Source organism: Medicago truncatula, chromosome 4, assembly GCF_003473485.1.
Source record: "Medicago truncatula cultivar Jemalong A17 chromosome 4, MtrunA17r5.0-ANR, whole genome shotgun sequence".
Taxonomy (NCBI): Eukaryota; Viridiplantae; Streptophyta; class Magnoliopsida; order Fabales; family Fabaceae; genus Medicago; species Medicago truncatula.
Genome location: NC_053045.1, coordinates 27028231 through 27055501, shown reverse-complemented (window position 1 = coordinate 27055501; position 27271 = coordinate 27028231). Strand labels below are relative to the sequence as shown.

General features: G+C 34.7%; 3 protein-coding genes and 1 non-coding gene across 5 annotated transcripts; 2 read left to right on the top strand and 2 right to left on the bottom strand.

Annotated features, from left to right (window-relative positions):
• Positions 1 to 10648: 10648 nt before the first annotated feature.
• On the top strand, positions 10649 to 11904 carry LOC25492259 (F-box protein At2g27310). The gene has a single exon (XM_013600342.3). It carries the CDS (start codon positions 10795 to 10797, stop codon positions 11827 to 11829), a length of 1035 nt encoding a protein of 344 aa, XP_013455796.1. The 5' UTR covers positions 10649 to 10794; the 3' UTR covers positions 11830 to 11904.
• Positions 11905 to 18023: 6119 nt separating this feature from the next.
• Positions 18024 to 19068, bottom strand: LOC25492258 (uncharacterized). Its single transcript, XM_024781910.2, has 2 exons — positions 18319 to 19068; positions 18024 to 18233 (listed from the first exon to the last, which is right to left on the bottom strand). Exons 1-2 carry the CDS (start codon positions 18754 to 18756, stop codon positions 18228 to 18230), a joined length of 444 nt encoding a protein of 147 aa, XP_024637678.2. The 5' UTR covers positions 18757 to 19068; the 3' UTR covers positions 18024 to 18227.
• A 4707-nt stretch (positions 19069 to 23775) lies between these two features.
• LOC25492256 (photosystem I subunit O) lies at positions 23776 to 25870 on the top strand. Of its 2 annotated transcripts, none has more exons than XM_013600339.3 (4): positions 23776 to 23943; positions 24020 to 24098; positions 24409 to 24588; positions 25521 to 25870. In XM_013600339.3, the coding sequence occupies exons 1-4, from the start codon at positions 23883 to 23885 to the stop codon at positions 25615 to 25617; spliced, it is 417 nt and encodes a 138-aa protein (XP_013455793.1). In that variant the 5' UTR covers positions 23776 to 23882; the 3' UTR covers positions 25618 to 25870. The 2 variants fall into 2 exon arrangements, with proteins under 2 accessions (XP_013455793.1, XP_013455794.1); XM_013600340.3 differs by having other exon boundaries at positions 23781 to 23943; positions 24406 to 24588.
• On the bottom strand, positions 25321 to 25392 carry TRNAQ-CUG (transfer RNA glutamine (anticodon CUG)). Its single transcript has one exon. It is a non-coding gene; the product is annotated as a tRNA-Gln (tRNA).
• Positions 25871 to 27271: the final 1401 nt, after the last annotated feature.

Below are 27271 nucleotides of genomic sequence, written 5' to 3'. Positions count from 1 at the left end.
ACAGCTTGATGTGCAGAGGCACCAGAGGAGTTGCGACATTGCGGACATCAAGTCTAGGAGCTTCCTCACACACTTCGATCATATTCACAGCGGCATGATTTGGTAGCGGATTGTCGAGGACATGTGGAACATTATTCTCAAAAGTCAGCTTCCCTTGATCAATGAGTTTCTTCACGATATACTTCAAAGCATAACACCCCTCGACATCATGACCTAAGGCACCTTGATGAAAGTCACATTTGAGATCAGACCTGAACCTTGGAGGCAACGGATCAGGTGGTGGCTTGCCCTGTCTAGTTGTACAATGCCCTCTCTGGAGTAGAGTTGGAAGAAGTTCTGCATACAACATTGGTATAGGAGGAAAAGTTGGTCTGGTATATTGCTGCTGCTGTTGTTGTTGTTGTTGTTGTTGAACCGGCAACTGTTGTTTCATCTGTTGGGCAATTGCATTGACGGGCACTTGAGGTTGACCCGGCGGCAGGGGGTACTGATGGTAAAACGGTGGGAAGAACGGATGCTGAGAGTACGGCATGTATGGGTATGACGGAGGCATTTGAGCTGCATTGATAGGAGCAACGGTAGCCATTGATTGACCGGCTCCAGCTGACACCATCCCCACTTCCGTTTCTTTCTTCTTGTGGTGTCCATTACCATATCTCTTCGACGCATTTACAGAGGATTCAGCTTTCTCAAACACGATGATTCCATCCCTGACGGCTTCCTCAAGACGGGTTCCCATAGTGACCATCTCTGAAAAGTTGTTCGGGGCAGCGATGATCATCCTCTCAACATAATCTTTCTTCAAGGTTTTTAAGAATGTCTGGGTCATTTCTTCTTCATCTAAAGCAGGAGTGATACGGGCAGCTGCCCCTCTCCACCTTTGCGCATATTCACGGAAACTTTCCTCCTTTTTCTGAGATAGGGACCTGAGAAACTCCCTATTCGGCTTCAATCGAGTGTTAAACCCGTAGTGGCTCTTGAAAGCAGCGGCTAATTCATCAAAGGTATGGATGTCATTCTTGCTCAAACTAGTATACCACTCAGCGGCATCCTCCATCAAACTATCCTGAAAACAGTGGATCATAAGGGAATCATTGTCTTTGTAATTGCCCATCTTTCGGACGTATTTGATGATGTGGTTTTGAGGGCAAGTTAGCCCGTTGTACCGGTCGAAATCCGGAATTTTGAACTTTTTAGGAACATCCACTTTTGACACTAAGCAAAGATCTTGAGTTTTGAAAAAGTCCGCATTCCCTCGATTGGCCTTGATCTCGTGACGGAGTTCTTTAGCAAGTTCCTCCATCATCTCTTCCATGGTCTTGGTTACGGGGATACTTCCGTGCTGTGTGTTGATGTTAACACCTTGGGGCAGGGTATGCACAAGAGGCTCAGTGACAGCCGCTGTTGTTTGTGGCAAAGTAGCATTGATGGAGGCAGCATTTGTTGCAGAGATCAGAACATTGTTAGCAGTGCTCGAAGTGCCCGCTGCAGTACTGGGAGTGAAGAACGGTGGAAGCCCATACGGAAACCCCACTGGCATAGCAAAGCGAGTGTCCGCAGAAGTGGTTGGGAGCACGCTTGTAGTCACCGGTGCAGCTGTGGTTGTAGGGATAGCTGTAGCTGATTGCTCTTGAGCAGCTAGCAGAGCAGTCATGACGTCATTAGCTTTAGCCAATTCCTCCCTTAGAGTGGCTAATTCGGTGCGAAGCTGAGCGTTCTCTTCTTCCATAGCCCTTTTCTTTCTTCTGTATTCTCTGGTTCGATCAATTCTATCAGGTTCGTAGACCCTCTGAGCACGAGCCACTTTTCACACTGCGGCAGAGGAACCAGGAGATAGTGAGCACTTGGAAGCCTTTGTGACCAATGCATGATGCATATGATGCATGATATGCAAATGCAAATGCAAAAGACTTATTTTTTCATCGAAGGATTTTTAAACAAATTAGAAATCTTGCAAATAAACAAAACAACATATCATTTCCAACAAGATAAACAAATGAAGCTCTCAAGCATAGGAAGTGGTCGGAAGATCATCGGACTCGGAGTCTGAACCACAGTATCTGTCAAAGAAGTCTCGTCGTCCTCTGGCCCTCTTGGAATCCCTCATAAGCAGCTCGTCTTTCTCTTCCAATTCCCTCCGGACCTTAGCTAGTTCTTTCTTCAACATTAGATTCTCATGAGTTTTCTGTTCATCTCTACCATCCAAAGTCATGATTAGATTCTCAGCTTGATTGTACCGAGCTTGCCACATTTGCTTCTCACGACTCTCCATAGCTAGATGCTCCTGATACATATCCTGAGTCGCGGGGAGCAAAGGTAGAGGCATGGATGGAGCAGATGAAGACACGTATCTCATAGCTGGATAAGGCATACCAATCTCCTCAGCTTGATCTATCACCCACTGAGTATAGGCCTCATGAGCGACACCGGATCTCACACCTAGATGCTTCACACTCTTCCTTCGAACCTTGGACCAAGCCTCCGTGAAAGCTTTCCTTTGTCCGGTAGGAGCATTCGTGTAGAAGAAGAACTCTGGAGATGTAGCAAGATTGATGGGTTTTGACTTCATAGGGAAGCCAAACTGTCTCATAGCAAGCTCGGGATTGTAGTTGATTCCCCCACGGGTACCAAGAAGAGGTACATTGAGAAAGTCTCCGCAACCCATAATGATTTCCTTCACCTGAGCGGCCGGAGTGAGCCAGACGACCTCATTAGGAGTGAGGGCCATAATCCGCTGCGAGTAGGACCAGTTTTCCGAGTTGTCATGGAAGGAACTCGGAAGGTGCGAAATAAACCACCTATACAAGAGAGATATGCAGCAAAGAATATACCCACGGCCCTTGAGAGTCCTGTCATGAATGGCGTGGTAAGTATCCGCTAGCAAAGTAGGAACCGGGTTCTTGGAATGAAAGATCTCGATAGCATTCATGTCCACGAAGTTGTCGAGGTTCGGAAAGAGAATGAGCCCGTAGATAAGCAAAGCAAGAATAGCCTCGAGTGTGTCCTGACGAGTGGTACCGAGATTAGCCTGATCAAGAAGATACTTCGAAGTGAACCCCCGGATGTGAGACTTGGTAATAAGATGGTTGGAGACGTCGGAAGTCTTGAGATAGAGATCCTTAGCAATAACCAGAGGAGTGAGAGAAGCCCCGGGACCGGTGAAAGGCGTCTTCTCGGCTATAGGTAAACCCACTAGATTGGAGTAAGCCTCGAGAGTAGGAACCAACTGGAAGTCCGGGAAAGTGAAGCAACGGAAGCTCGGATCATAAAATTGCACCAGAGTGTGCACTAGCTTCTCATCTACATCGGTTCGGAGCAAAGTAAGCAATCCCCCATACCGGAGTCGGAACCCTGTTTGACTCTTGACTTTGAGTGCCAACTCTCTCAAACTAACCAAATCCACTTCCTTGAACTTGTAGCACTTAGTCTTCTTCATACCTGTGATTATTTACAAAAATTTCCATTTGTTTAAACCCTTCGATGAATGCATGAAAAATGTTTATGTATGAATGCATGTATGCATGATGGTGTTGTTTAGTTTACAAAGGACAAGGTGGGTTGAGATTCAAAGTAACGGATGGACACGGCGTCCGGTGAACTAAGGCTTTGGATAGTAGTAACCAAGGTTCTAACACAGTTCCCAAACTGCAACCTCTCTCACATATATCATGGTAGTACAGGACGACACCCGTTCCATGATTATTTGTGAGAAGGTCTAGTTTGAGTGTAGTATCGCGTGACGACTAAAGTTTGAGACAACACTCAATTTAGCCACCGCACTACGTCCTAAAAAGGCTAAGATGGGTTTGGTAACTACGGTTCATAGCTTCGTCGAACAATTGAAAGTGAAGTGCCTAAGCATGACAACACACGCCGACAATATCACCTTCAAAATGCCTCAGCTATGTGAGATTGATCGCATAATCCAATACACGAGGCAACCCCCGGATCGAATTGTCGATTATATCTCTACCTAAACATAAGTTCACTCAGCCCGGGTTAGGACTTTTGATATTCTCACCCCACACGTTAAATGAAAGTAAACAAGTATTCACATATGTAAGCAATAAAACAAAGCGTAAATATAAACTAAGGAAAACTAGGCGCGACCCGCTAAAAAGAGTCCCCAGTGAAGTCGCCATTTCTGTTATCATGGTTTTTGGGTGCCAAGCCATTAATTGGACTTGAACCTTTTGACCGTTGATATTCTCTATTTTTTCTTGGGAAGGGCAAAATTGAGAAAAACCCTTAGATCCTAAGTTCGGGGGTCGTTTTCGCTACGGGAAGGTGTTAGGCACCCGGAGCGATTATGGTATTCCATAAGAACCGCTCTCCTAAGTTTATTTCTACGCTTTTAGTTTTATTGCTTATTTGTAAAAGGGGAGGTATGATTAGTTAAGAACGGAGGTGAGAAGAAGTAGAATTTGATTTTATTTCGGCTTGGATGAGTTTTGACTCATTGCCTACGTACCGTTTTACGGGATCAAAACCGGCGTAGTTCTTGCTCAAAGATGGTTTTTGTTTTTATTGGTTGATTTTAAGTTTGAAAAGAGATTTTGAAGAATAGAGATGAGAGGCCTCAAGGGCATTAGATTTAGCAAAAAAGTGAGGTTTGATTAGTGATTAAAAAGAAAGTCTAAATGATTAAGATGAATTGAATTTTTCTTAAGAAAAAAGAAAAGAAAAAAAATGAAGTGTTGACTTCATATTTATTATGAAATTTTTTGAAGTGAAGTTCAATTGTTTTTTTTTGAAAAAAGATGGATTTTCTCTAAGTGTTTAAAACCTAAACGCTTATTTAACCATACAATCCTATGCATACATCTAAGGTGAGTGTGTGCGTGTGATTAATGGCTTTGACTCTGACCCACTGCTTTTATAGCTGACATGTGTGCATCTGATCAAATGAAAAAGTGACACCTGGACTTGAAAAAAAAAAGAATGGTGCGGCCTTGGACTTAGAATTAATTTGGGACCTTTCTGCAAAATTGAAAAATTAAGGGACTAATATGAAAATAATAAAAAGGACTAAAATGCAAATTGGAAAAGAAACTGGACCAAAATGCAATAAAAAATAAAATTGAATAAAACGCAATTTGATCAAACGTAAAGCGAAACAAAAATAAAATTGACAAAACGGACTAAAACGAACCAATGACCTAAATGAGGTACTTCAAAGTAACCTCTCTATGCCAAAATTTCGTGTGAAATGACCAAAATGCCCCTAGGGCTAAAAATGACCTAAACTGACTCAAACAGACTTGACACTGACTCAGATGCAAGTTTGAAATGAATTTAACAAGGTTTACTGATGAAATGTAAAAAAAACAATCTGAAAAGACTCAGAGACAGTCACAAGGATGAAAATGGGTCCCACTGCAGGAAATGACCAAAATACCCTTCTGTATGACTTTTGCAAATTTTGAAATAAACTGTAGAAAAAGCAATGTAATGATTCAGAGACACTTTTGAATGACTTACAAGACAAGTAAAGATATTTCAAAAGGTTTTATGCAAGAAAAAACATAGGTGAAATTGTGATTGAAAATACTGCGAGGCAGAGACAATTTGAACTGTGCAGTTGAAATTTGATAATTGACAAAGTTTGAAATGAAATTGGGCCCAGTATTTTTAGGTCCAAAAACAGGGTATAACAGATTGCATAAATGCAAATAAAATATTGGTGATGATATGGTGAGTTGTTGTGTGAACATATGCATTGTTGTTGAGTCATATGTTCATGCATACATATTTGGTGATGACGGATATGTTTATATATCCAATTGGTGATGATTTGGTGATGATGGGCAACGGCCTAAAATATTGGTGATGACCGGTACCGCATGCATATAGGTGTCGTGTCTACGATCATATCATGAGGTGACATGAGTCCTAGTTGTGAAATTACTTGATGTACTAGTGGTTGTAAGTGATTAATGGTGATGTTTGTATTTGATGGATTGTTGTGTCATGTCATGATTAACTATGTGAATTGATAAACTCATGAAAGTGGTGGAAATATGATTGATGATTATTCATGATAAATGTGATTGATGATTATTCATGTTATATGTGATTGTTCATGAAGTATGATTAATGATTGTTCATGATATGTGATCGGTGATTGTGTATGAATAATTGTGAGTTGATAATTGTTCATATGATCGATGATTATTGATGTGAGATATTGGGGTTTTGATGTAAGTATATGCATGTGAATATTATTATTGATCATGTACGAGATGTTTAAATTGAAATATCCATGATTAACTGTTATTTGGATTATGCTATTCCTGCTTATTTGTGTTATTGTTTATGTTGATGTAATACTTACCCCTAGTGGATCTGTGATGGACCGCCTGCCTATCTGTATGGATGGGTAGACGTGTGCAGGTTTAGTAGCTTGGTGAGTTCCTGATGTTGGTGGATAGTGGGAGCTTTCTCCGCTATCGGGTCTTAGAGTAGAGTTGGCTCTGATTTAGGGTTTTGTTGTTAGCTCTAGATCCTGTTGGACTATTTTTATACTTTGAGATTTTGTCCATGTGTCGGACTTGGAGATTTTATGCTTATGCAATTTTGAGATCATGTGACATGTATGCTTGATGTATATGATTTGTATCCGCTGCGACTGATGAGGTTTTATATACATGCATGTCGACCGTTGATTCGATTTTGTTTTCTTTGATTTGGTGAAGTAGCATCTATTTCTTGAATATATGAATTATTCGCATGTTTAATTGCTTTAATAGAAATAGGGTGTTACAGATTTTCCAATCCTCGTACAACAAAAAAGTATGTTGGTTTATCAAAAAATAAAATATCGAATCCACTAAAACTCATGAGCTTATCATATTCCTTCAACAACTAACATCATTTTGAGTATGAAATTAAAAGTTTGTTTGTTCATGAATTCTCTTTCCAATGTATATGATAAAACAAAAGTAGAAAGATATACTGTCGGGATTAAGCTTCATGAACTATTTGTCTAATATCCTTCCTGAATCGATTATATACTCCTTTTATTTCAATTATAACTCCATCTATCTCTCAGCATACGTCTCCATCTATGGTTAACGATGCGAGATCCATTGAACCAACTGACTTTCGTTGCGTTAACGTTAGTGGAAAAATAGTTGATTGTTTCAATGGCATACACGCAGATAGTTGTACATGATATATACCTATCCGCTTTCTCTAACGCGATAACACCTATACATAATTTAAACCATGTCGCTCAGATAGTCAAGACAACTAAGACTTAAACTAAATTAAAAGATCAATTGTAGAACTTCACATCATCGACAAAACATTAAGAACATATTTAAACTAAAGAATATAACGAAATAAAATTCATATTTCACAATCCATATTAAGTATCTCCGTTAGATTCCTAGTGGTATACATGATAACTTTATAATGATAAACGAGAAGAAGTAGAAAGATTTGACGTTGAAGCAACTCACACAATTTCCTTCGCTTCCGTTTTCTCTCCCTCTAGATCACTCTCCCTTTCTCTCTTGTTTATTGAGCTTTTTTGCAAAGAACCAAGTGGGTTGTTTTTTTTTTTCTTCCCAAAACATATTCTCTCCAAGGGAAGAAGTTCTCATATTTATAGGCATTCTTGCCACCGCTTTAACCAATTGGAAAGGTTTCCTCTCTCATGGTTTTCCTTAACCTCCTTTGCTCCATGCTCTTTCTTTCTCATAATATGACAAGCTTTTTGTTGTACATCACATGACAAAAAATGGCTTTTAATTTCTTTCACAACATTATGAGCAGCTTTCTTTAAACCGCCTGTTTTTCGCTAGGCTGGCCTCCTGCTTGGCTAGCGAAGCTGACATGATTCGATTCATTAGGCAAACTAAATTTGTTAGACGGAGCTGACAACATTCTGAATTTTGACAATTATGAAACTTTCTGCTTTGTCTTTGTTTTCCAACTCAAGTGCTTACATAAACGAAGGGAAATAGATGAAATTAGCTTATCTGGCTAAAACCTATATTATGTATTTATAATAAATTAGAGGTTTTTAATGTAATTTACTTGTAAAACAAGTCGCTAAGTGTTAGTAAAAATAATCTTATTTTGACACTTACAAACAGGCACACATAAAGCCTCCTCCTAACCCTCTTATCAAATGACAAAAATTGAAAAAGATCTAAAACACTCATCGGTAACTCTCAAGTCCCAATCCAACCACCTATACACCTTAACCACACCGAAGCCTCTACCAGGCATGACACAAACAAATGACCGGCCGTCTCACTCATACAAATTTTGAGGTGTTATACTATCAAAGGAAGAAAAAAATAAATTATTTTCCTACCATTATTGAATTGGAAATTCATATATATACGTGAAATAATGATTATTTTTTAGTAACAAAGTGCTAATAATTGCTTTTAATTTTTATTTCTTAGTTAAATTGACATTATTGATCAAAAGTCTTAGATTTACCATATGACGCAATCCTTAATAGGTTGAAAAATGGTACAACTACACACCCATTGTGGAACAAAAGCTGCAAAATGCGACTTGAAGTTCTCGTTAGCTAGTTCGTGGAAGTGTCTGCCACGACAATGAACAACACCAAGTCAATTCTCGTACTAACAGCATACTTTCGTTTACTACATTTATATGCATGCATGTTAATGCATGTTTACTTTTCTTCTCCAATCACTTTCATTTTAAAAAAGAAATGTTTAGAACAATAGCAAGGATTTTTTTTACTCTTAAGTGTTGTAATTAATTAAATATAAAAATTTGGACCTTACAACTATTAATTATATAGACGAGATAAAATATTAAATAAATATATTTTGACAAACTCTCAAAGTTGATTTTAATTTTTAAAAGTCATTATATCAATAAAAAACGGGTGTATCTAATATGGATCTAAAAAAGAAAAATTTAAAGATGGACTCTTTACTATTTTATTTTTTTGAAAATATTCATAAAATATTGGGTTAATCTAATATAAATCATTAAAGGCAAAATAACACAATTCGTCCCTTAACTAAATTTCATGTAACATTTTTTTTCTGATAAAAATAAATGATATTCATTCATTCATTCAAATTGATAGCATAAAACGACAAAGTACATAGCCTACAAATATGATTATATTCAAGCCACTGAAATATTCATGTTTCTGGATCTGCAACGTTGACGACGCAAAAGTCATTGATTGAATCTGTACTTGATCAAAACTAATCTTTCAACAATCAAATGAACACCGCACAAAGACGACAAATCAATTTAATCATGTATGTTTAAAATGTCAACGTCTTGCTCAAAAAAATGTTAACGTCGTTATATCATTTTTTTTATTAAAAATAAAATACTCATTAAACTTATGTGAAATGATAACTTGTACCTTAAGGACACATGTTAAGAATTCTACTAATAGAAATTATGTATCGAAAATTGTGTTAATTATTGCTCAAAATGTTTAATACTCCCATTCCAAAATGTAAGCAAACATTAGTTAATAAAAGTTAATGTATTTGGTTCAAAATTTGTACAGATACATCAACTTATTTGACTACTTTTTGCTTATATTTTGGAGGGAGAGTAATAATTTTTTGGCTTAATTGTATTTTTGGACCCCTATCTTTCCAAAAGTTGCGGTTATGACCCCCTAACTAATTTAAATACAAAACAGCCCCCAATGTTTTGATTTTTTGGCAGTTTTGGACCCCCAGTCCATTAGTGAGGTGCCACGTGGCCCCCTAAATAATACACGTGGCACCTCACTGATGGACTGGGGGTTCAAAACTGCCAAAGAATCAAAACATAGGGGGGCTGTTTTGTATTTAAATTAGTTAGGGGGCCATAACCGCAACTTTTGGACCCGCAGTCCATTAGTGAGGTGCGACGTGTATTATTTAGGGGGCCACGTGGCACCTTACTAATGGACTGGGGGTCCAAAACTGCCAAAAAATCAAAACATTGGGGGCTGTTTTGTATTTAAATTAGTTAGGGGGTCATAACCGCAACTTTTCGAAAGATAGGGGTCCAAAAGTGCAATTAAACTTAATTTTTTTCAATAAATTCTTACCATCAGTGAAATGACATTAATACTTAACATGTGTCATAAAGACACAAGTTAGCATGACCCTATACTTATAAGCAATCATATCAAAAACTCATTAAAAGTCATAATAAAAAACTCATCTTAACGTCAACGTTATTATATCCCTATAGCTTGCACACCCTTTATCTTTAAATTTTTTATCCTTAATAAAAAGAATTAATGAAAAAGTGTTGCCAACGCTGAAGATCATAATTTATAGTAATCTAATTAAAGGTTTAATAAAAAATATATAGAGCATATATTCTAATTCTAATGATGATCTTTTTTTCTCATGTCAAATTTTCTAAAGACTTAATAATGATTATGCACCGTGGAAGATGGCTATAGAAATAAAATTTCCAAAAACTTTAATATAGGAAGAAAAAAATAAGCAGCATTCAAAAGTTTGAACGCAATTTAGCTGTGATGTGATAAAGTTTTACAGATATGGACAAACTTGACAACCAACATTGACTTGACTCACCATCATTCATTCATTCCAACCTTAATAATATCTTTACTCCTATACTCTTATATAATAATTCACCACTTCAATTATATATATATATATATTCTATAGTTGTACTCCACCTAATCATGTAACATTTCTTATTATCCATTTGAACCATTGGAACAATATAAATATTTCATACTTTTACATATCTTCACCCTTTCTCATCTCTAGAAACAAAAATTAACATATTTGTATCATATTGGTCATGGCTATTGCTTCAACCGAAAGCAAGATGGTTTCGTCATCATCATCATCAACATCAAGCATCACCACCATGCACCATGATATCCTCCATACACACATCCTCACCCACCTCGACGCCGCCACGCTCGCCACCACTGCCTCCACTTGCTCTCACCTCCGCCACCTCTGCATGGATAATGATCTTTGGAAAAAAATCTGCACCGAGACGTGGCCGTCGTTACTAGATTCTACCACCAGCCATGTCATCTCCACTTTCCCAAATGGTCACCGTTCGATTTTCTCAGACGCATTTCCCACTCTTCATCATTTCTCTTCTCATTCAAAATCAAATCATCCTCCGTCACCTCCTCCGCCAGAAGAGCTTATCTCTGCTGTGGATATACACTACAAAGGTAAGCCGGTGTTTTCCAGAGTTCAGCGAACTGAAACGAAAAAGAACATGTTTCTCACGTCGTCGTTATATATTGGAACTTTGGAACCAAATGAGCTGGTTCCAACTCCGGTGAAGTTTGTTAGAAAAAATGAAGAATGGATGAAGAATTTGGAAGAGAATTTATCATTAAGCTGGATTATCATCGACCCGACTGGAAAACGTTCAGCGAACGTTTCCAGCCGGAAGCCGGTATTAGTACGACGTCACTGGCTAACAAGAGACATGGAGATTCTTTTCGCGGTGACAATGGCGGGAGAGACACGACGATCAACCGAGATGGTCCAGTGTATGGTGAAGGTGACATGTTGTGGGAAAGTTGGGGGTGAATTGTACATGAGGGAGGTGAGTTTAGTAATGGAGGATATGGAAGGAGGGGAGGTTAGTGGGAAAGAAGGGGTTGGGATATTGATGAAGGCAATGGAGTTTGGAGAGAGGAAGAAAGTTAGTGAAGTGGGAGAGATGAAAGAGAGGTATGAGAGATTCTTGGGGTTGATTAGGGAGAGGAGAGAGATGAAGTTTAAGAGACAGAAGGTACGTGATGGTGTTTCTACCATTGTTGCGTTTGTTGTTTGTGTTTGGTTTTGTTACTTGGCTGGTTTATGAGATGTTTTGACTTTTCACTACAATACAATGTTTGTACTATAAAATTGTTAGTATAAAATTTGTTCTTGGTGTAAATTATCTTACCTAATTCTAATCCTAATCTATAATGCCATACCAATAATTTCATGTTATGATTCAAATTATCTTAACTAATGCTAATCTAATGCATATACGAATGATTTAACAAATTTTATTACAAATAAATAACATATGTAATGATTCAATAATTTTTAATTAGTAGTCTTCCAAATTTGTGCTCTAAAAGCATTTGCACTGGAAAAATATGATATATTTTTCTTTTTAGTAAGAAAAGTATGATATGTTTTAACTTTTTATAAAGTTAAATAAATAAAAGACTTCCAAACGAAGCCCTTCAAAAAAAATAAATTTCAAACGAATATTAATTTTCTATTAAGTTTATTAACATGTGCACATTTGTCGTCTACTAGTTATCACTACTAGATACACGGGTATTGAGAAATATATTTAAAGTCTAAAAAAAAAAGAAAAGAAATATATTTAAATTATTCCTTATTCTAATCTTGTAACAATTTTTTTATTTTTAACAAATTAAAATGAGACATATATTACCCATAGATGTTTCCACCCGCACAAGACGTGCAAAAGGAAGAAACACCCCAAAAAGTATGTACAAATCTACGGAATGAGGATGCTTAAAAGAACATCATCCAAAAAGCAAAATAAATTACAAGTGAACACTCATACATAGTAATGGATGCTTCCACCAGTCGTGGTAACTATCAAAGGCCACCTATTTAGATTTCAACCATAAGAATGAATTTAACTTTACTTTTTCGATGAGAAGAAAATGAGTGGACACCGTATTTTGAAATACACAACTGTTCTTTTCCTTTCCAATCACTCAAACAGTTGCAAACCAAATTATTTTTAGATATAAATGAGAAAATCTTGGCATACCCGCCATATTGGTAAACTGAATAAAATGTTGTCGAAGATCACCAGAAGGTACCGATGAAATACCTAATCATTTCCACACATTAGACCAGAGGTCACTGAAGATGTTGCAATGTAGAAACAAATGTGTAGCTGATTCGATATTATCACACCCTGCAGCACACACCACGTCATTTGGAGGAAGAATACCCTGATGCACCAAGTTGTCTTTAGTAGGAAGTCTATTACGAAGGAGGCACCACACCAACAGAGACACCTTAGAAGGGATATGCTTATGTCAAACATCATCGACAAGAGTTCTATCTAATGTTTCACCTGTAATAGTAATATAGCGATATGCTACTCGCACCGTATAGCCATGAACAAGATCTAACAATCATCACCTATAACAATTATCACAAAATAATCCAACATAAGGACAAAGTCAAGAATTAAACTTAGGGTGGTCAAGTTTTTTGTAAGGAAGGTGAGACCAAACTTGAAAGAGTAAATTAGCATAGAATATTTTTTTTTTAAATTCGCAACTTATAAAAAAAATAAGAAATTATAAGATATATTCAAACTAGTCAAACAAATATAAAAAGAATTAACATTTTCTTCTAATAAATTAATCTTCAACGCTTTATATTTTGCTTAGTTAAAACTTAAAATGCTTTTTGCCGGGTGTTTATTATGATCTTTTGGTAGTCAAACAATATAAATTACATTAATTCATTGGACAAAAATTCATTGTACAAATAAATTCTCTCTCTGCCATTAAAATGATTGAAGATGGTACAGGTGTTTTATGTGTTTTTTATCATTTTTTATCTCATATTTACGTGTTATGTCTTATATCCTATGGTTTTCATTGTTAACATGTTTCTCGTTAATTTAATCAAGTAATTGGTCTTATCAAATATGATCTTAGACATATTATTTTTTTAAAGATATTTAATTTAGTATTATAATTTCTACCTTTGCTCAGCTTGTGGGATTAAGCTTGCATTTCTTCTTATAAAGGTTTCTATTTTGCTTTGAACATTTGACTCCTTATGTTCTGAAAAAAAGAAGTAGAAATTAAGTGTTTAAGACTCAATATATTAAAAAAAAATATCGAGTATACAATATTTTATAAAATTCACAAAAAATAAATAGGGTTAATTATTTAAATTAACCTTGTAATATATACTATGTTTGAAAAATGACCCTGTAAAATAAAAAGAAACATATATTCTAGCCTTGTAATTTCGGATTATTCTTATTTTTTACCCTCTAATGTACATGTAGTCCAAAAAAGTGACATAGAATTTGAATTTTTCATGAGTTTTTCAGGCATATTTACGACGTTAAAATATAACATTACACAAAAAATAGATTTTTTTTCGACTAAGCACATATTAATTATTAATTTTTATTCTCCATAAATATGAATTTCTTAAGCAATTTATAATTAATTTCATCCAGTCCATTAAAAATTGGTATAAATTCCAATATATTTATGTGTCAAAAATTTAAATTCATTGACTTTTGAGTTGCGTGGTTCAAGTGACTTTACTCATTTTCATACCTAAAGTTACGTGCTTTGAACCAACAAATTGAACTTAATGAGTCAAACCAATCTATTCGTGAACTTTAAACGAGCCGAACTTGAGTTAAAAAAAAAGTTCGTGTCAAACTCAAACCGAGATTCAAATTGAACCAATTCCTGACGAGTCGAGTCGAACTCAAACAGGTTCGATCTGATTCGACTCATTTCCAGCCCTACTTCTAGAAAATTAATAAGCACCAACTCATGCATAATTATGATCGCAACATATACCTATATCATCTACAAACATGTGCAGAAACTTGGCATACTAATCATGGCCAATAAAAAATAGAAGGTCGGCTTTATTATGGTCACCTATCTACTAACCACAGGCACATTCATTCTGGTATCCTAATACATCCTTTCCATTTTATAATATTAATATAAACATTATTTATTATTCTTCTCTACTGATATATTCTTATCTATTGTATCTTTTTTTTGTTTGTAACATCTTATCTATTGTGTCTCAATCATATATATTATGATTGTAGAAAGGGGTAGCCACTTATTTGTTTGTTGTTTACCCCGTCGTTGTTATGCTTCTTTTTCCCTTAAATTGTTGTTATGGGGGTATCGGGTAGGTTTTTGTTACTTGGCTGGTCTATGAGATGTTTTGACTTTTCACTACAATACAATGATTATAAAATGTTATAAAGATTTGTTCTTGTATTACCTTAACTTACCTAACTCTAATATATGATGCTATACCAATAATTTCATGTTATGGTTCAATGATTCAAATTATTGTCTTATCTAATTCTAATATATTATTCTTAGCTATATCAATTATTGAACAAAATTTTATTATAATAAAATGATTCAACTAGTTTAATCTAGGTATTGCTCCTAAACTATACACTCCCCTCTACGTACCCCTTATTTATCTAATTCACGGGTGTTAAGAAACATATATAATTATACTTTGTTCTAATCCTACAACTTTTCTCACAAAATAATACAACCAAAATTGCTTCTAGAAAATTATGCACCAACTCATACATACATTCCCTATCCACTACAAATGTTTGTTAAAAAACTTATCCTTATCTACAACAAACATATGTGTATACAGTGTGGCATGCTAAGTATGGCCAATGCAAAAATAGAGGGTCCCCTTAATTATGGCCACGACACATACCGGTTCACAACAACATGTGCATTAATTGTGACATGCTAATTAATTAGCATGGCCAATAAAAGAATAGAAGGTCGTTGTTACAGTTTTGCATTTTGTAGTGCAAATTTTGACCTTAGATGGAATGTGGAAAAAAAATGAGTGAATTTTTAGATAACATAGAATTTTATTGGCTACGAATCCTCAAGACAAGTTTAATTTTATGAACCTTCGAAACTCAACTCACATGAATATCTTTTCACAAATAAAAGTAATTAAACGATATTATATTAAGTGTCGATTTTGAAATGGCAAATCTAATGTGTCTGTATCATAGTCATAAATCATATAGCAATGTAACCTAAATGTACATAAGTAAATCAAAGGACTTACTTAGGCATGATTTGTGCCAATTACATCTAGTCTTCTGTGGTAATAAGATCTCAATTGAATGGGTGAAAAATAGGTGCTGGTGAAAGACTCAGTTGATGCCTTTTGATGTGTTGTCTAATGAATTGATGCATGCATGCTTAATTGATAATTTATTTTTGATTTTTTTTGTTACATTTATAAAAGTACGATGTGGAAATTTTGAAGTTTTGTAAATAGTTTAGAATAAAACCCTTCCGCATGGTATTTTGAAGTTATATGTGTCATGCATGAAAAGCAAGTGGCGGAATGAATCAAAACCTGGATTTTTTTTTTCTTTGAAATATAAAAATATACACTTATCTTTGATATATATATATATATATATGGCTTAATTGCACTTTTGGACCCCTATCTTTTTAAAAGTTGCGGCTATGGACCCCTAACTAATTTAAATATAAAACAGCCCCCTATGTTTTGATTCTTTGGCAGTTTTGGACCCCCAGTCCATTGTTGACTCGGTCAACGTTGACGTGGCACCCTAAGTGAGGTGCCACGTGTCAATTTTTTTTATTTTTTTTTGCCTTGGGGGTCCAAAACTGCCAAAGAATCAAAACATAGGGGGTTGTTTTGTATTTAAATTAGTTAGGGGTCCATAACCGCAACTTTTGAAAAGATAGGGGTCCAAAAGTGCAATTAAGCCTATATATATATATAGTTCACAAGGCATTGAACTGATAGATGGGTATAAAAATACTTTCATTCATTAAGTTCAAAGAATGTTGAGATAGTATATACCAACTTATTTACAAAACAAATGTAAGGGATCTACAAATATAGATTGGTTCTTCTAGTGACAACCAAAATGCTACCATAAATGAAAACAGACAAGCTTTTTCCAAACTAAAACAGAATATAAACAAAAGAATCTATTAAGCATACTGATTCTTCTAGACCAACTTGTAGTAACAATTGTTTGCACAGATTAGAACCTCATATCCCTTGCCACATGGACACTTGAAAGTAAGGCTTAAACACTTATCAATCCACTCCACACTAACAGCTTCTTCATAATCATTTCCCAATTGATCCTACAAAAACAAAAAACAATTGTTCAGCATAAAAACTATTAATCTGAAACTCATGTATATAGTTTTAACTTGTTGTCGCCATAACTACATCGCAATTGCCGCCGCTTTTTAGAAGCAACAACTTGTTGTCGTCACAAACACAATTTTAGTCACATCGGCTGCATTTCCCCACAATGTAATGGTTCACATCTTGACCACAAGTGCGACTGCAATCGCAATTTAAAACAATGATTACAAGTGCAACTATGATCACATCAACAGTTTATTATGCTTCTTAGCCAAACCCCCATATCCTACATAATTAAGTGGAACAAAAGGTGGCTACACTACACATGTAGTTGTAATGAGGCCAAAAGTTTCGGTAGTGTTATAGCTATAAACATTCTAACACAGGAATAAAGGTGGCTGGCTACACTACACATGAAACTATAATTGAATATATCATCTTCTTCAGTATGTTCTTGTCTTAAAATTTAGCATTTTTACCCTTCAATATGCAGCCTCTAACTCTAACATACTTCCCACAAAATTCTTGAAAGGAAGAGTATTTATTCTTACCTAGATTCGGTAAATTAAAAACCAAAGGAAAAATGCAGTGGAAGGAAGCACAACCCACAGTTGATCAAATAATTTTTTTACTTCAGATATGTATATGTTGATAAGGGAAAGTCTACTTATTACATTCTACTGCATTATTTATGCAGATATTCTGATATAACCAATTACACGATTGTGCAGGCGTGAATAGATACTATTCTGCAATACACGATTTAGTACAAAATGTCACCAAATATCGGCTATAGTACAACAGCATATCCGAATTTGAACAAACCACTACTTTCCGTGATCTGTGATGGACAACTTTGTTACTTACTAGCATTAACGTATATGACTATATAATTGAGTTGTTAAAATTGCTGCACATAAACTATGATTAGAAATGCAACTATGATCAAATTCAATACCTTCCCATAACCCCCGGATTCTACGTAATTAAGCAAGTGCAACTAGGATATACATAAAAACAAGAAAAAACTTATAAATTTATGAGTATAACTTGTAAGTACCAATTAAAGAACCAAATACACTGAAGATTACAATAGAAAAGACAATCACAGTTGAAGATTCAAGACATGTACCTGAGATATGACTTTTTCATCTTTAGCAACAAAAGAGTCAAGACAGTGCTCTTCTTGTTCTTGTTCTTTTTCATCTTTTTCATCTTCAGCATCAGGAGAGGGCTCTTCTTCTTGTTGTTCCTTTTCATTTTCTTCCTCGTCTTCCATAACTTCATCCCACACTTTCTTCATTCCTTTTAAGCCTATACAAAAAACAAACAAAACCCATTATTCCAAGTCAAAAAAAAGATTACTTTTTTAGCAAGAAACACAAGTTTCAACACATACCATTGAATCAGATTCAAGGGTGGTTTTTTCAGCAGAGTTCAAATAACGATCAACTGCTTCTTTAACATCAGACGGATCAATAACTTCAGATATACATCTCCTGATTGGAGGCAGAGGCTGCAAAGCAGTTGACGGCCCTTTTACCGGCATGGATTGATCCGGCAAGGTGCATGGATCAGAGACACAGCGGCTAAGAGTATTCCCACGGAGACTGAAAGAAAGTGTAATGGCGGAGAAGCCATTACGGGTGAGATTGCTTGCGTCAAAAGAATGCTTCTTGGATGACGGTTGGTGAGCAGATGATGATGATGGTGAACAGAGTTTGACAGTGTTGTTGTGAGGGTGATGATGAAGCATTGATGATGTTGGAATAATCATGGATTGTTTCTGTTTGTGAGGGATCACCATGGATTCTTGTTGAATTTGTAAATCACCCATTCTTCTGAATTGTTTTCTTTTTTCTTTTTAGATTTGAATTTGAACTTTGGTCGTAAAGTAAGTGTGAGTGGCAAATTGTTTACTTCAAACTTGAATGAGTTGTTGATCATAGTAATATAGAGACTGAGATAAGTTAGTTGATGAAAATTTCTACAGAAGACACTATCTTCTATGGTGATAACTTTTCATTTTGCTTCTTTTTTGTATGGAAAAATGTTACCAGAATGAGAATATTGTGACATGACAAGACATTGTAAAATCATTTCTAGCTTTTGCCAAGTGCCTAGAATTTTAATATACACAACATTATCATTACTGTAATAAAATTCGAGTTAATATGTATCACGAAGTGCAGTAATTCTTTTGAAAAACAGATTTCATAACAATTATTACTACTGTCTAATTGTATTTCAATGTTTACCTTGATCTCATCCTTTGACTAGCACAGACAATAGATGGTACAAATTACAAGCGTGCATCTCATTCATTCCTTTTTCAAACCTCAAACAAACAGGTGCCTTTCTTTGAGGGAATGGTTCGTAGACGAAGGGATTTCAGATGAAATGGATAGCTAGGGATTTTGGCTGAAAACATCACTGCCTAGGAAACATTTGTTTTGGCTCGAAACCAATTTTTTGGCCAATACATACCACATATTTGTCGTAGGCGCTATTCTACATTGACTGATGGGAAATAGCGCATAATTAAGGTTGATTCAATAATGAAATGGAAATCACAAACAACTTCATTGTGGAACATCATCCACAACATCGGAAGAGGATGACCTTCTAATACCAGGTAAACAGAATCCCGTATTGTTATTAATACTTGCAACACAGTAATGATGAATACAACAGCTTGTGTATGAAAGAAAGAAAGAAAATTTTGAAGTTCTATTTGTGATTGTGAATGATTTGTAATGCTGCTTGAGAATGTAATGATGAGTATATATGGAAAGATATAAGAGACTTTAAAACTCATGCCAAGTTAGTTGTGCCCCTTTAGAAGGAGACTTTACAGCCAATAATTGTATTCTTGCAACATGACAAGTTCAAGACATATCACACAGGTTCCTCAAATTAGGCTCTGATATATGAACCATGAAATCGACCATATAGCTATGATGAGATAAAACCGCAAATGCACGGTCTTACCGAAGTAGTATGAAAAGAGTATCGTTCCGACATGGAGTCGTTTAATTCAATTAACCTTTGATAATGATTAGAGGAGAAAAGAGTTGTAAGTTGGGGTTTTCAAGCGATTGAAAGATAATAATAATAAAAGGAGCCTTGGGATCATTGGTTCATCTAAATAACAAGTCCTTCACAAACCAAACTATAAGCTTATAACTTTATGTTAGACCTAATTTCTCAAGACAGTTTCTCTTTTGTTCCTCTAGCAACCAAGCTTATTTCGCTGACTTGATTACTATTAGATTTTGGTTCCTCTAACAACCAAGCCTATTTCGCTGACTTGATCATTATTAGTTCCCTTGAAGATCGAAACTATATGTCTCAAAGATTGCAAAGACTATTTCGCTGCCTTTGCAATCCTTGTCTAAATTCACTTGTTCGAATATCAAAGCTCCACTTTCGTTTTATGAATTGATATTTGAGATAATGGATAAACAATTATCAAACCCTCCACTTTCGTTTCCACAGTTTGATAATGGTTGATCCATGTTAAAGCGGTGAATTTAGATAAGAAATTAGGGTTACATAAGATTAAGGCTTAGAGCTTGGTTTGATTAGGATTATGTCATTTAGACTTATCCAACAATCCCAAGACAAAGAGAAGTCTACTCACTCATGTTCATCGTAGACACGGGACGGGGAAGAAGAGAGAAAGCATAAAAGTAAATGACAAGAAAATAAAGGAAAAGAAAAGAACTTTTATTAGAAAAGCAATTGTCACTCATTGAATTCCAAGAAAAGATGAATATTTGTGATGGATAGCTACTCTATTTATAGCATACATTCGACTTAAAATCTAAGCAATTACATTACTGGAATGTTCCACAAGAAACTGCGGGCTAAAATAGAGTAGCTTAAAATCTAAGCAAAAGCAGCAAAAGTGACTCTGGAGGGTGGCACGGCCGTGCCAATGCTAGCACGGGCCGTGCCAAGCTTCTGACTTTGGGGAGACATATTTTTGTCTCTGAATTTTCGTATTTTCGTACTAAATCAGCTCCAAGTCCCTTTCTTTTGCTCCAAGACTCAATCCATCAAATATTCGTTCCTGAAATATAATAACGTGCAATTTGTAGTAAACTAACTCAAAAAGGAAATAATACTAATATAAAATAAAATTTATTTAAAACTAAACTAAATAACATATAAAAATAGATATTAAATGACTCATCAAGCTACTAAACAATGGAATTTGAGATAAGGGAAGACCACAATTTCTGACAATATTCTATCTCTACATGATAACTAGTAAATAGAGAAAATTTACTAATGAAATCAAAAGTTTCAGCTCTTGAATTTGCAGATCATGAAGCAATAATGTTGATAGACCCAATGTGACTGAGATACCTTTATGGAGGATATACAAGCCTTCTAAATCTTGTGATAACAAGCTATAAGCTATGTGACTAATAATAGTGTCTATGAGAGACGAGACAAATCCTTTTGTAAAAGGAACTAAAAATAATGTTATCTCGCTATATGAGAAGTGAGAAAAGAAAAGAGAATTTTTTATTTTTTTATAATTTAAGATCCTTATGTGAAAGGATTACCTAGGAAATTTGTCCTGGATATGTTGTGGGGGATGAATTTAAAGCCTTGAGTGGAGGAAAATATGGTGGATACCTAATTTGAGGTCAAACAAAGTCATATGAATACTCCTACATGCACTACATATTTCATCCCTGTGGCGTGTGGTAGTGCTTAATGCGAGGATGAGCTTTTAGCTCTTAATGGATGCAGGGTGCTATAGAGACGCACATGTATCTACCTACATTAGTGTGAAGGTTTAGACCACCTTTTATGAAAGACTTCGGCAATCTTTCTAGAGCACTCATTAGCAGCCCAAGATGATAAAAGTCTTAATTATGATGAAAATAATTATCGTGGAGCTATCACAATTTTAAAGGTAAAAGCGTGTATCGTGGGGGGTCTCATCTTTAATCTATTAAGTTCAAGAGTAATTCACTACGTGACATTAACACTTAAGCATGAAAAAACATTTCCTTAATGGCTATTAGTGAGGGATTGTTGGATATAATGAAAATCAATTATCTTATATTCCTTTAATTATATTTCCTTCTTACAACAATAATTGAGTTCACCAAGTCCATTTGATAACTGCCTTAAACATTACTAACCAATGGACCACTTCCTCAATTTATTGTCATTAGTATCATGCCATGATAATCTCATTTATTTAGGAGGAAGTGCTACCTACAACGGGCAGAATGAGAAATCTATATATTGATTAGCTTATGATACATGCACGGGGGACTTATATAAATGAATATATATAGACACATAGCTAGGCAGAGGGTATATGATCAAAGATAAAAGCCAATGCTTTTTCTTATACTCTCAACCATTTTTGGGTATTGTTTGTGAAGCTCCAATGTGTTGACCTCGAGTGCACGGGTCAGACACATAGTTACGTAACCTTTGAGGAGCAAAATCGAATATGGGATTATATCGGAGGTCTATCGAAAATTTGCTTTTAGTGCAATGACTTTTGTCACAATACAACAATTCTCTTATGTTTTTCCTAATTATCTGAGATCTATTCTTTTTCTTATTAATATTTCCAACAGTTAAGACACACACACCTCAAATAATCTCTTAAGTCATTTTCTTAAAAAGTTTGCCAAACTTTCCTTTGCAAAATTGAGATTTCTATAGTACACTTGTAAATTAAGGTGTACCATACTCTTACTTCATAAATCTATAAATTAACTATCATTTTTATTTTATCAAAAAAATATCATTTTTATTAAATAAATAGTTGGTTGTCCATTTTTATATTTTAGAAACATAATCGACAAAAATATCGAAATTATTAAGTCGAACGTCATGATCAGAATTCGAACCTTGTTTTGACTCCTTTATTCATGTGAGTTTCTAAAGACTTTGTTATTTTGTCTATATAATTTTTTTTCCAAACAAGTTAATGAGTTTTTATATCATTTATATATCAAAGATTAATTACACATGAAAGAAGGCAAACATGTAACAAGCTTCTTTCCCAGACCATTTTGGATGGCAAACCAATCATCGTAAACACAACATTCATGGACCTAGAGACATGACATTACTATGCATGACCCTTTGATAGCCTGAACATAAGATGTTAAAGAGTTCACATCAAATAAAAGATAACATGAACATGTGTTTATAAGTGGAATCCCCACCTCACAAGTCGGTTTTGTAAGGATGAGTTATGCTCAATTTTAAGATGATATCAAATCCTTGTTAAGGCCCATTGGACCACATGCTATCACGTTTCCGCTATCTGACCGCCCATCACTTATTTTCATGAACCAAACCCAATAATGTTGATCGTGAGGGAATGTGTTAAAGTGTCCCACATCTGATTGTGTTTAAAAGTCGGATTTTAAGATGAGTTATGCCCAATTTAAAGATAAGAGACAACAAGTAATTTTTAAAATAAGACACAACATGTAATTAAATCCTATTTTAAAAATAAGATACGTTGACGAGTGTTCTTGAGAGAACACTATTTAAGACCTCTAATTAGTAATTCTTTTTTAAATTTATTTAATTAATGTATTGAGAATTGAAATTTTAACTTTTTTTATAATTTTTTTAACAAGACTCTTTAAAGATCAATATCCTCCAAGATTATTTCTTCATTTTAGTTTTAACATGAAAGGATCGTGAATCCTATTTAGCAATCCTTGGTCGAAGGAGAGACCAATCAAAGGATTAATGTAGACCCTACTTTATCCCAAATTCTCCAATGTGGCACAATGTCATTGAGTAACTAGCACATCCACGAAAACGCAATCCAAACCCAATCTTATTTTATTCGTAGAAAACAACAATAATAATTGGAACCACAAAAATCACCACTACTTTGCACACATATTTGATTCATATCTCTTTGCATTGTCAACACCAAAATCATAGATTACAGCTGAAATGGCAGCAACAACCTTTCCAACCGTCCTAGGAATGGCTGGTGCATCACGTCTCACCTCCGGTATTTTGTCATTAAGATATAATAAACATGATTTTATGATATGTTTCTATTTATTTTAATTGTAATTTGTTTGTAGGATTTGTGAAACCGCAAGTGATTGCTAGGAATCCTTTGAAGCAAGCTATGGCACTTGGAAATGGTGGGAGAGTCACATGGTAAATTTTATTATAAGATTGATTTGTATATATGGTTTTCAAATATAATAAATTTTGATCCATATGAATATTTATCTTGGGCTAGTTTTATAGTATACGAAAGTGAAGTATACGTTCTACCATACACAAATTTGTTTTTATTATTTGATCAATAAGTCATATCGTTAGATCAAGTGAAATATGATCAAACTCATTATGCACGATGCAACACTATCTTACTTATGCAGCAAGTATTTTACTTATGCACTATAGAATTATGATGATAAATAAATTGTGACATTATTTTGTGAATTGTTATGGTGTATAGTAGCTTCCAAAGGGATTGGTTGAGGAGGGATTTCAATGTGATTGGATTTGGGTTGATAGGTTGGTTGGCACCATCTAGCATACCAGCTATAGATGGTAAAAGTTTGACTGGACTTTTCTTTGATAGCATTGGCACTGAACTTGCTCACTTCCCAACTCCTCCTGCTCTTACTTCACCCTTCTGGTTAGTCATTTCCATTAAAAATCTTATTTTGCTTCTTTCATTTTATTTTTTTAACTTGGTATTCTATTGACTAATTCGAGTGATCAATCCTACCGTCTACTAACAACGAGTCTAATTGAAATCAGAACAAAATTTTGTATTGACTAACCCAGTGTATGAATTGTTGGCAACCAGATGATCCGAGCGCATGAGTTTTGCTTTTTTCATTGTTTAAGAATGCCAATTTTAATAAAAAAAAAAATTCACACATCAAAGTGCCTTCCAACAGCTAAATGCATCCATTTATGTCACAAGCAAGTGCTACTAATTAAAGTAATAATTATAATTATAATAATAAAAGTGAAATCAAAGATGAGAAATTAAGCTATGATTTAACAACAACAAAAAAAAAGTAATGAAAATATGATATGAAGAAATCAGATAGAGGTGTTAGATCTTCTGAGCTTGTCCTAGTAAAAGAGAAAACTTGGTCGTTGAATGTTGCATATTTTAACTTTAATTCATGAATGATATATAATATAGAAAATATCTACAAAGTTTAATTAAAGTCAAAGTAGAATTTTTTTTTTATTTAATTAACTCAGATGTTAATATGGTCATGTGAAAATTACTCAGTTGGATTTGAACCTTGTACACCTACTTATTCACCATAAAAGATAATTTTTTTACCATTAAACTACTTGAAGAAAAACAAGAAACTTTTGAAAATGAATTAAAAATAAAATAAAACAAAGGTTCCACCGAGACTTGAACTCGGGTTACTGGATTCAGAGTCCAATGTCCTAACCGCTAGACCATGGAACCGTTTTGTATACATTTACCGACTTAAACTATCTAAACTAAAACAAACATATAGTTATTGTTTGTCTTTCAATATATTTTTTGGATTAGACATAAAAATGTATCTAAGATAAACATGATGAATTGAACAGGTTATGGCTGATCTGTTGGCACCTTGGACTGTTCATCTCTCTCACTTTTGGCCAAATTGGTTTCAAAGGAAGGACTGAAGATTACTTTCAGAAATGAAATCATAACAACTTTAATTCATAAGTTATTATTACTATGAATTAAACTCAGGTGTACTTCTGATTTTTAATTCATAATAACTTATGGTCTGTTATTAATTTCTTTTCCCTTTATATTACTTTCAGCCTTGTAATCTACTACCATGAGTAAAAAAAAAAACCTTGTAGAACACTTGGCACCTTTTCTCTTGTACTAGGAAAAATTGGTGTAATATTGTCTTCATAATGAATGTTGTAAATTATTATTTGTATTAGTTGCTGCCCCAACTTTTTGTTTTGCAATTTTTTCACAGGCTAATTTAAGTAAAGAAGTAACAACTAATCTAAGTATGCAAATAAAGAAATGATTTTGGTTTCTATATATATATATATATATATATATATATAGAATGCAAGTTGATTGTTAAATGATTTGATTTTTGTTTTGGAAACATGCATTGATGAAAAATGCCTTCAAATCATTAGAGTTCATCATTATAACAAACACTCTAAATTTCTATTCATTCCTTTTGCCTTAGAAATACAAGTATAAAGATGAGATATTCATTTTTGTATCATTTACTATATCTCTAACAACAAAGAAGTGTCTCTTAAACAATGCTCCTTATTCTGATGGTTTACTTGTTAGTGAGACCCATTAAATCCGAAAATCCATTTTTACATTCCAAAAAATTGTAGGATATTCTCACGCTTCAAACTTTCACTTATCGGAAGGTTGCCTATGATTTTGATTAAGTACTATAAAACTAGATTAGGCAAATGCATTTCTTAAGCAAAAGAAAAGAAATAAAGATTATAGAAATTTTTCATAAGAATACTTTCCATGACCTCAAGACTAATGTAGACTATTCAATCATCAAGTAAAAATAAAGAGAATGAGCTACCTAAACAAAATAAAGAGAATGCAAAAAGTAAAAATAAGAAAACTCTATTAAAACAACAATGCAAGTACAAGAGGTTTTTGGTGGTAAGTGGTGTCAAACCAAAAAAGCCGAAGCCAATTTATATGCCAAGCATAACAATATTCGTGCAATACACTCACTAGCCTCAAATTGAATGGAAATTACCCAAAGATGATTCAACTGCCAAAAGGAAAAGCACAAAACATGAGTTTATGGAATAAACCTTACTAAACAAAACATTATTAAACAAACATTACTAAATAAAAACACAACCTTACTAAACAAAACAATAATGTAGTTATCAAACTCCCTTATGCTTGAACCATTTTTTTTTCGTGCATGACCTTCAACGCTTGACCTAGATGCGTGAGATGAAGCTGAATCTCGAGGAACAACGCAATTCCATGACCTCAGAATTTGAACGCCAAAAGTCGGATCTCATACACAAAAATTGCGACCCTCCGTGAACAACTTACGACATCTATTCTGCTAGCTCTGCAACAAATTTAGCAGAATGGTAATACCAATCACACAACACCCAGGACCGCAAAAATCAAGTTGTTTCCGTTTTAATGGATCCAATCCATTAGATTGAGGTTTTCAAGCTGAACAGTATTTTGAGTTTCCTCCTCATCAACATTTGTTTTTGAGTGTGTTTTTCATGCAAGGTCAGACAATCTTAGGGTGGTTCAAATTGCTACGCACTACTAATCAAATCACCACTTGGGATACCTTCACACTGTGTTGGAACTC

Coding starts and splice junctions, on each gene's coding strand:
- LOC25492259 (XM_013600342.3), top strand. CDS start 10,795: ATGGCTATTGCTTCAACCGAAAGCAAGATGGTTTCGTCATCATCATCA.
- LOC25492258 (XM_024781910.2), bottom strand. CDS start 18,756: ATGGGTGATTTACAAATTCAACAAGAATCCATGGTGATCCCTCACAAA.
- LOC25492256 (XM_013600340.3), top strand. CDS start 23,883: ATGGCAGCAACAACCTTTCCAACCGTCCTAGGAATGGCTGGTGCATCA. Junction 23,944..24,019: donor TGCATCACGTCTCACCTCCG/GTATTTTGTCAT, acceptor ATTTGTTTGTAG/GATTTGTGAAACCGCAAGTG. Junction 24,589..25,520: donor GCTCTTACTTCACCCTTCTG/GTTAGTCATTTC, acceptor TGAATTGAACAG/GTTATGGCTGATCTGTTGGC.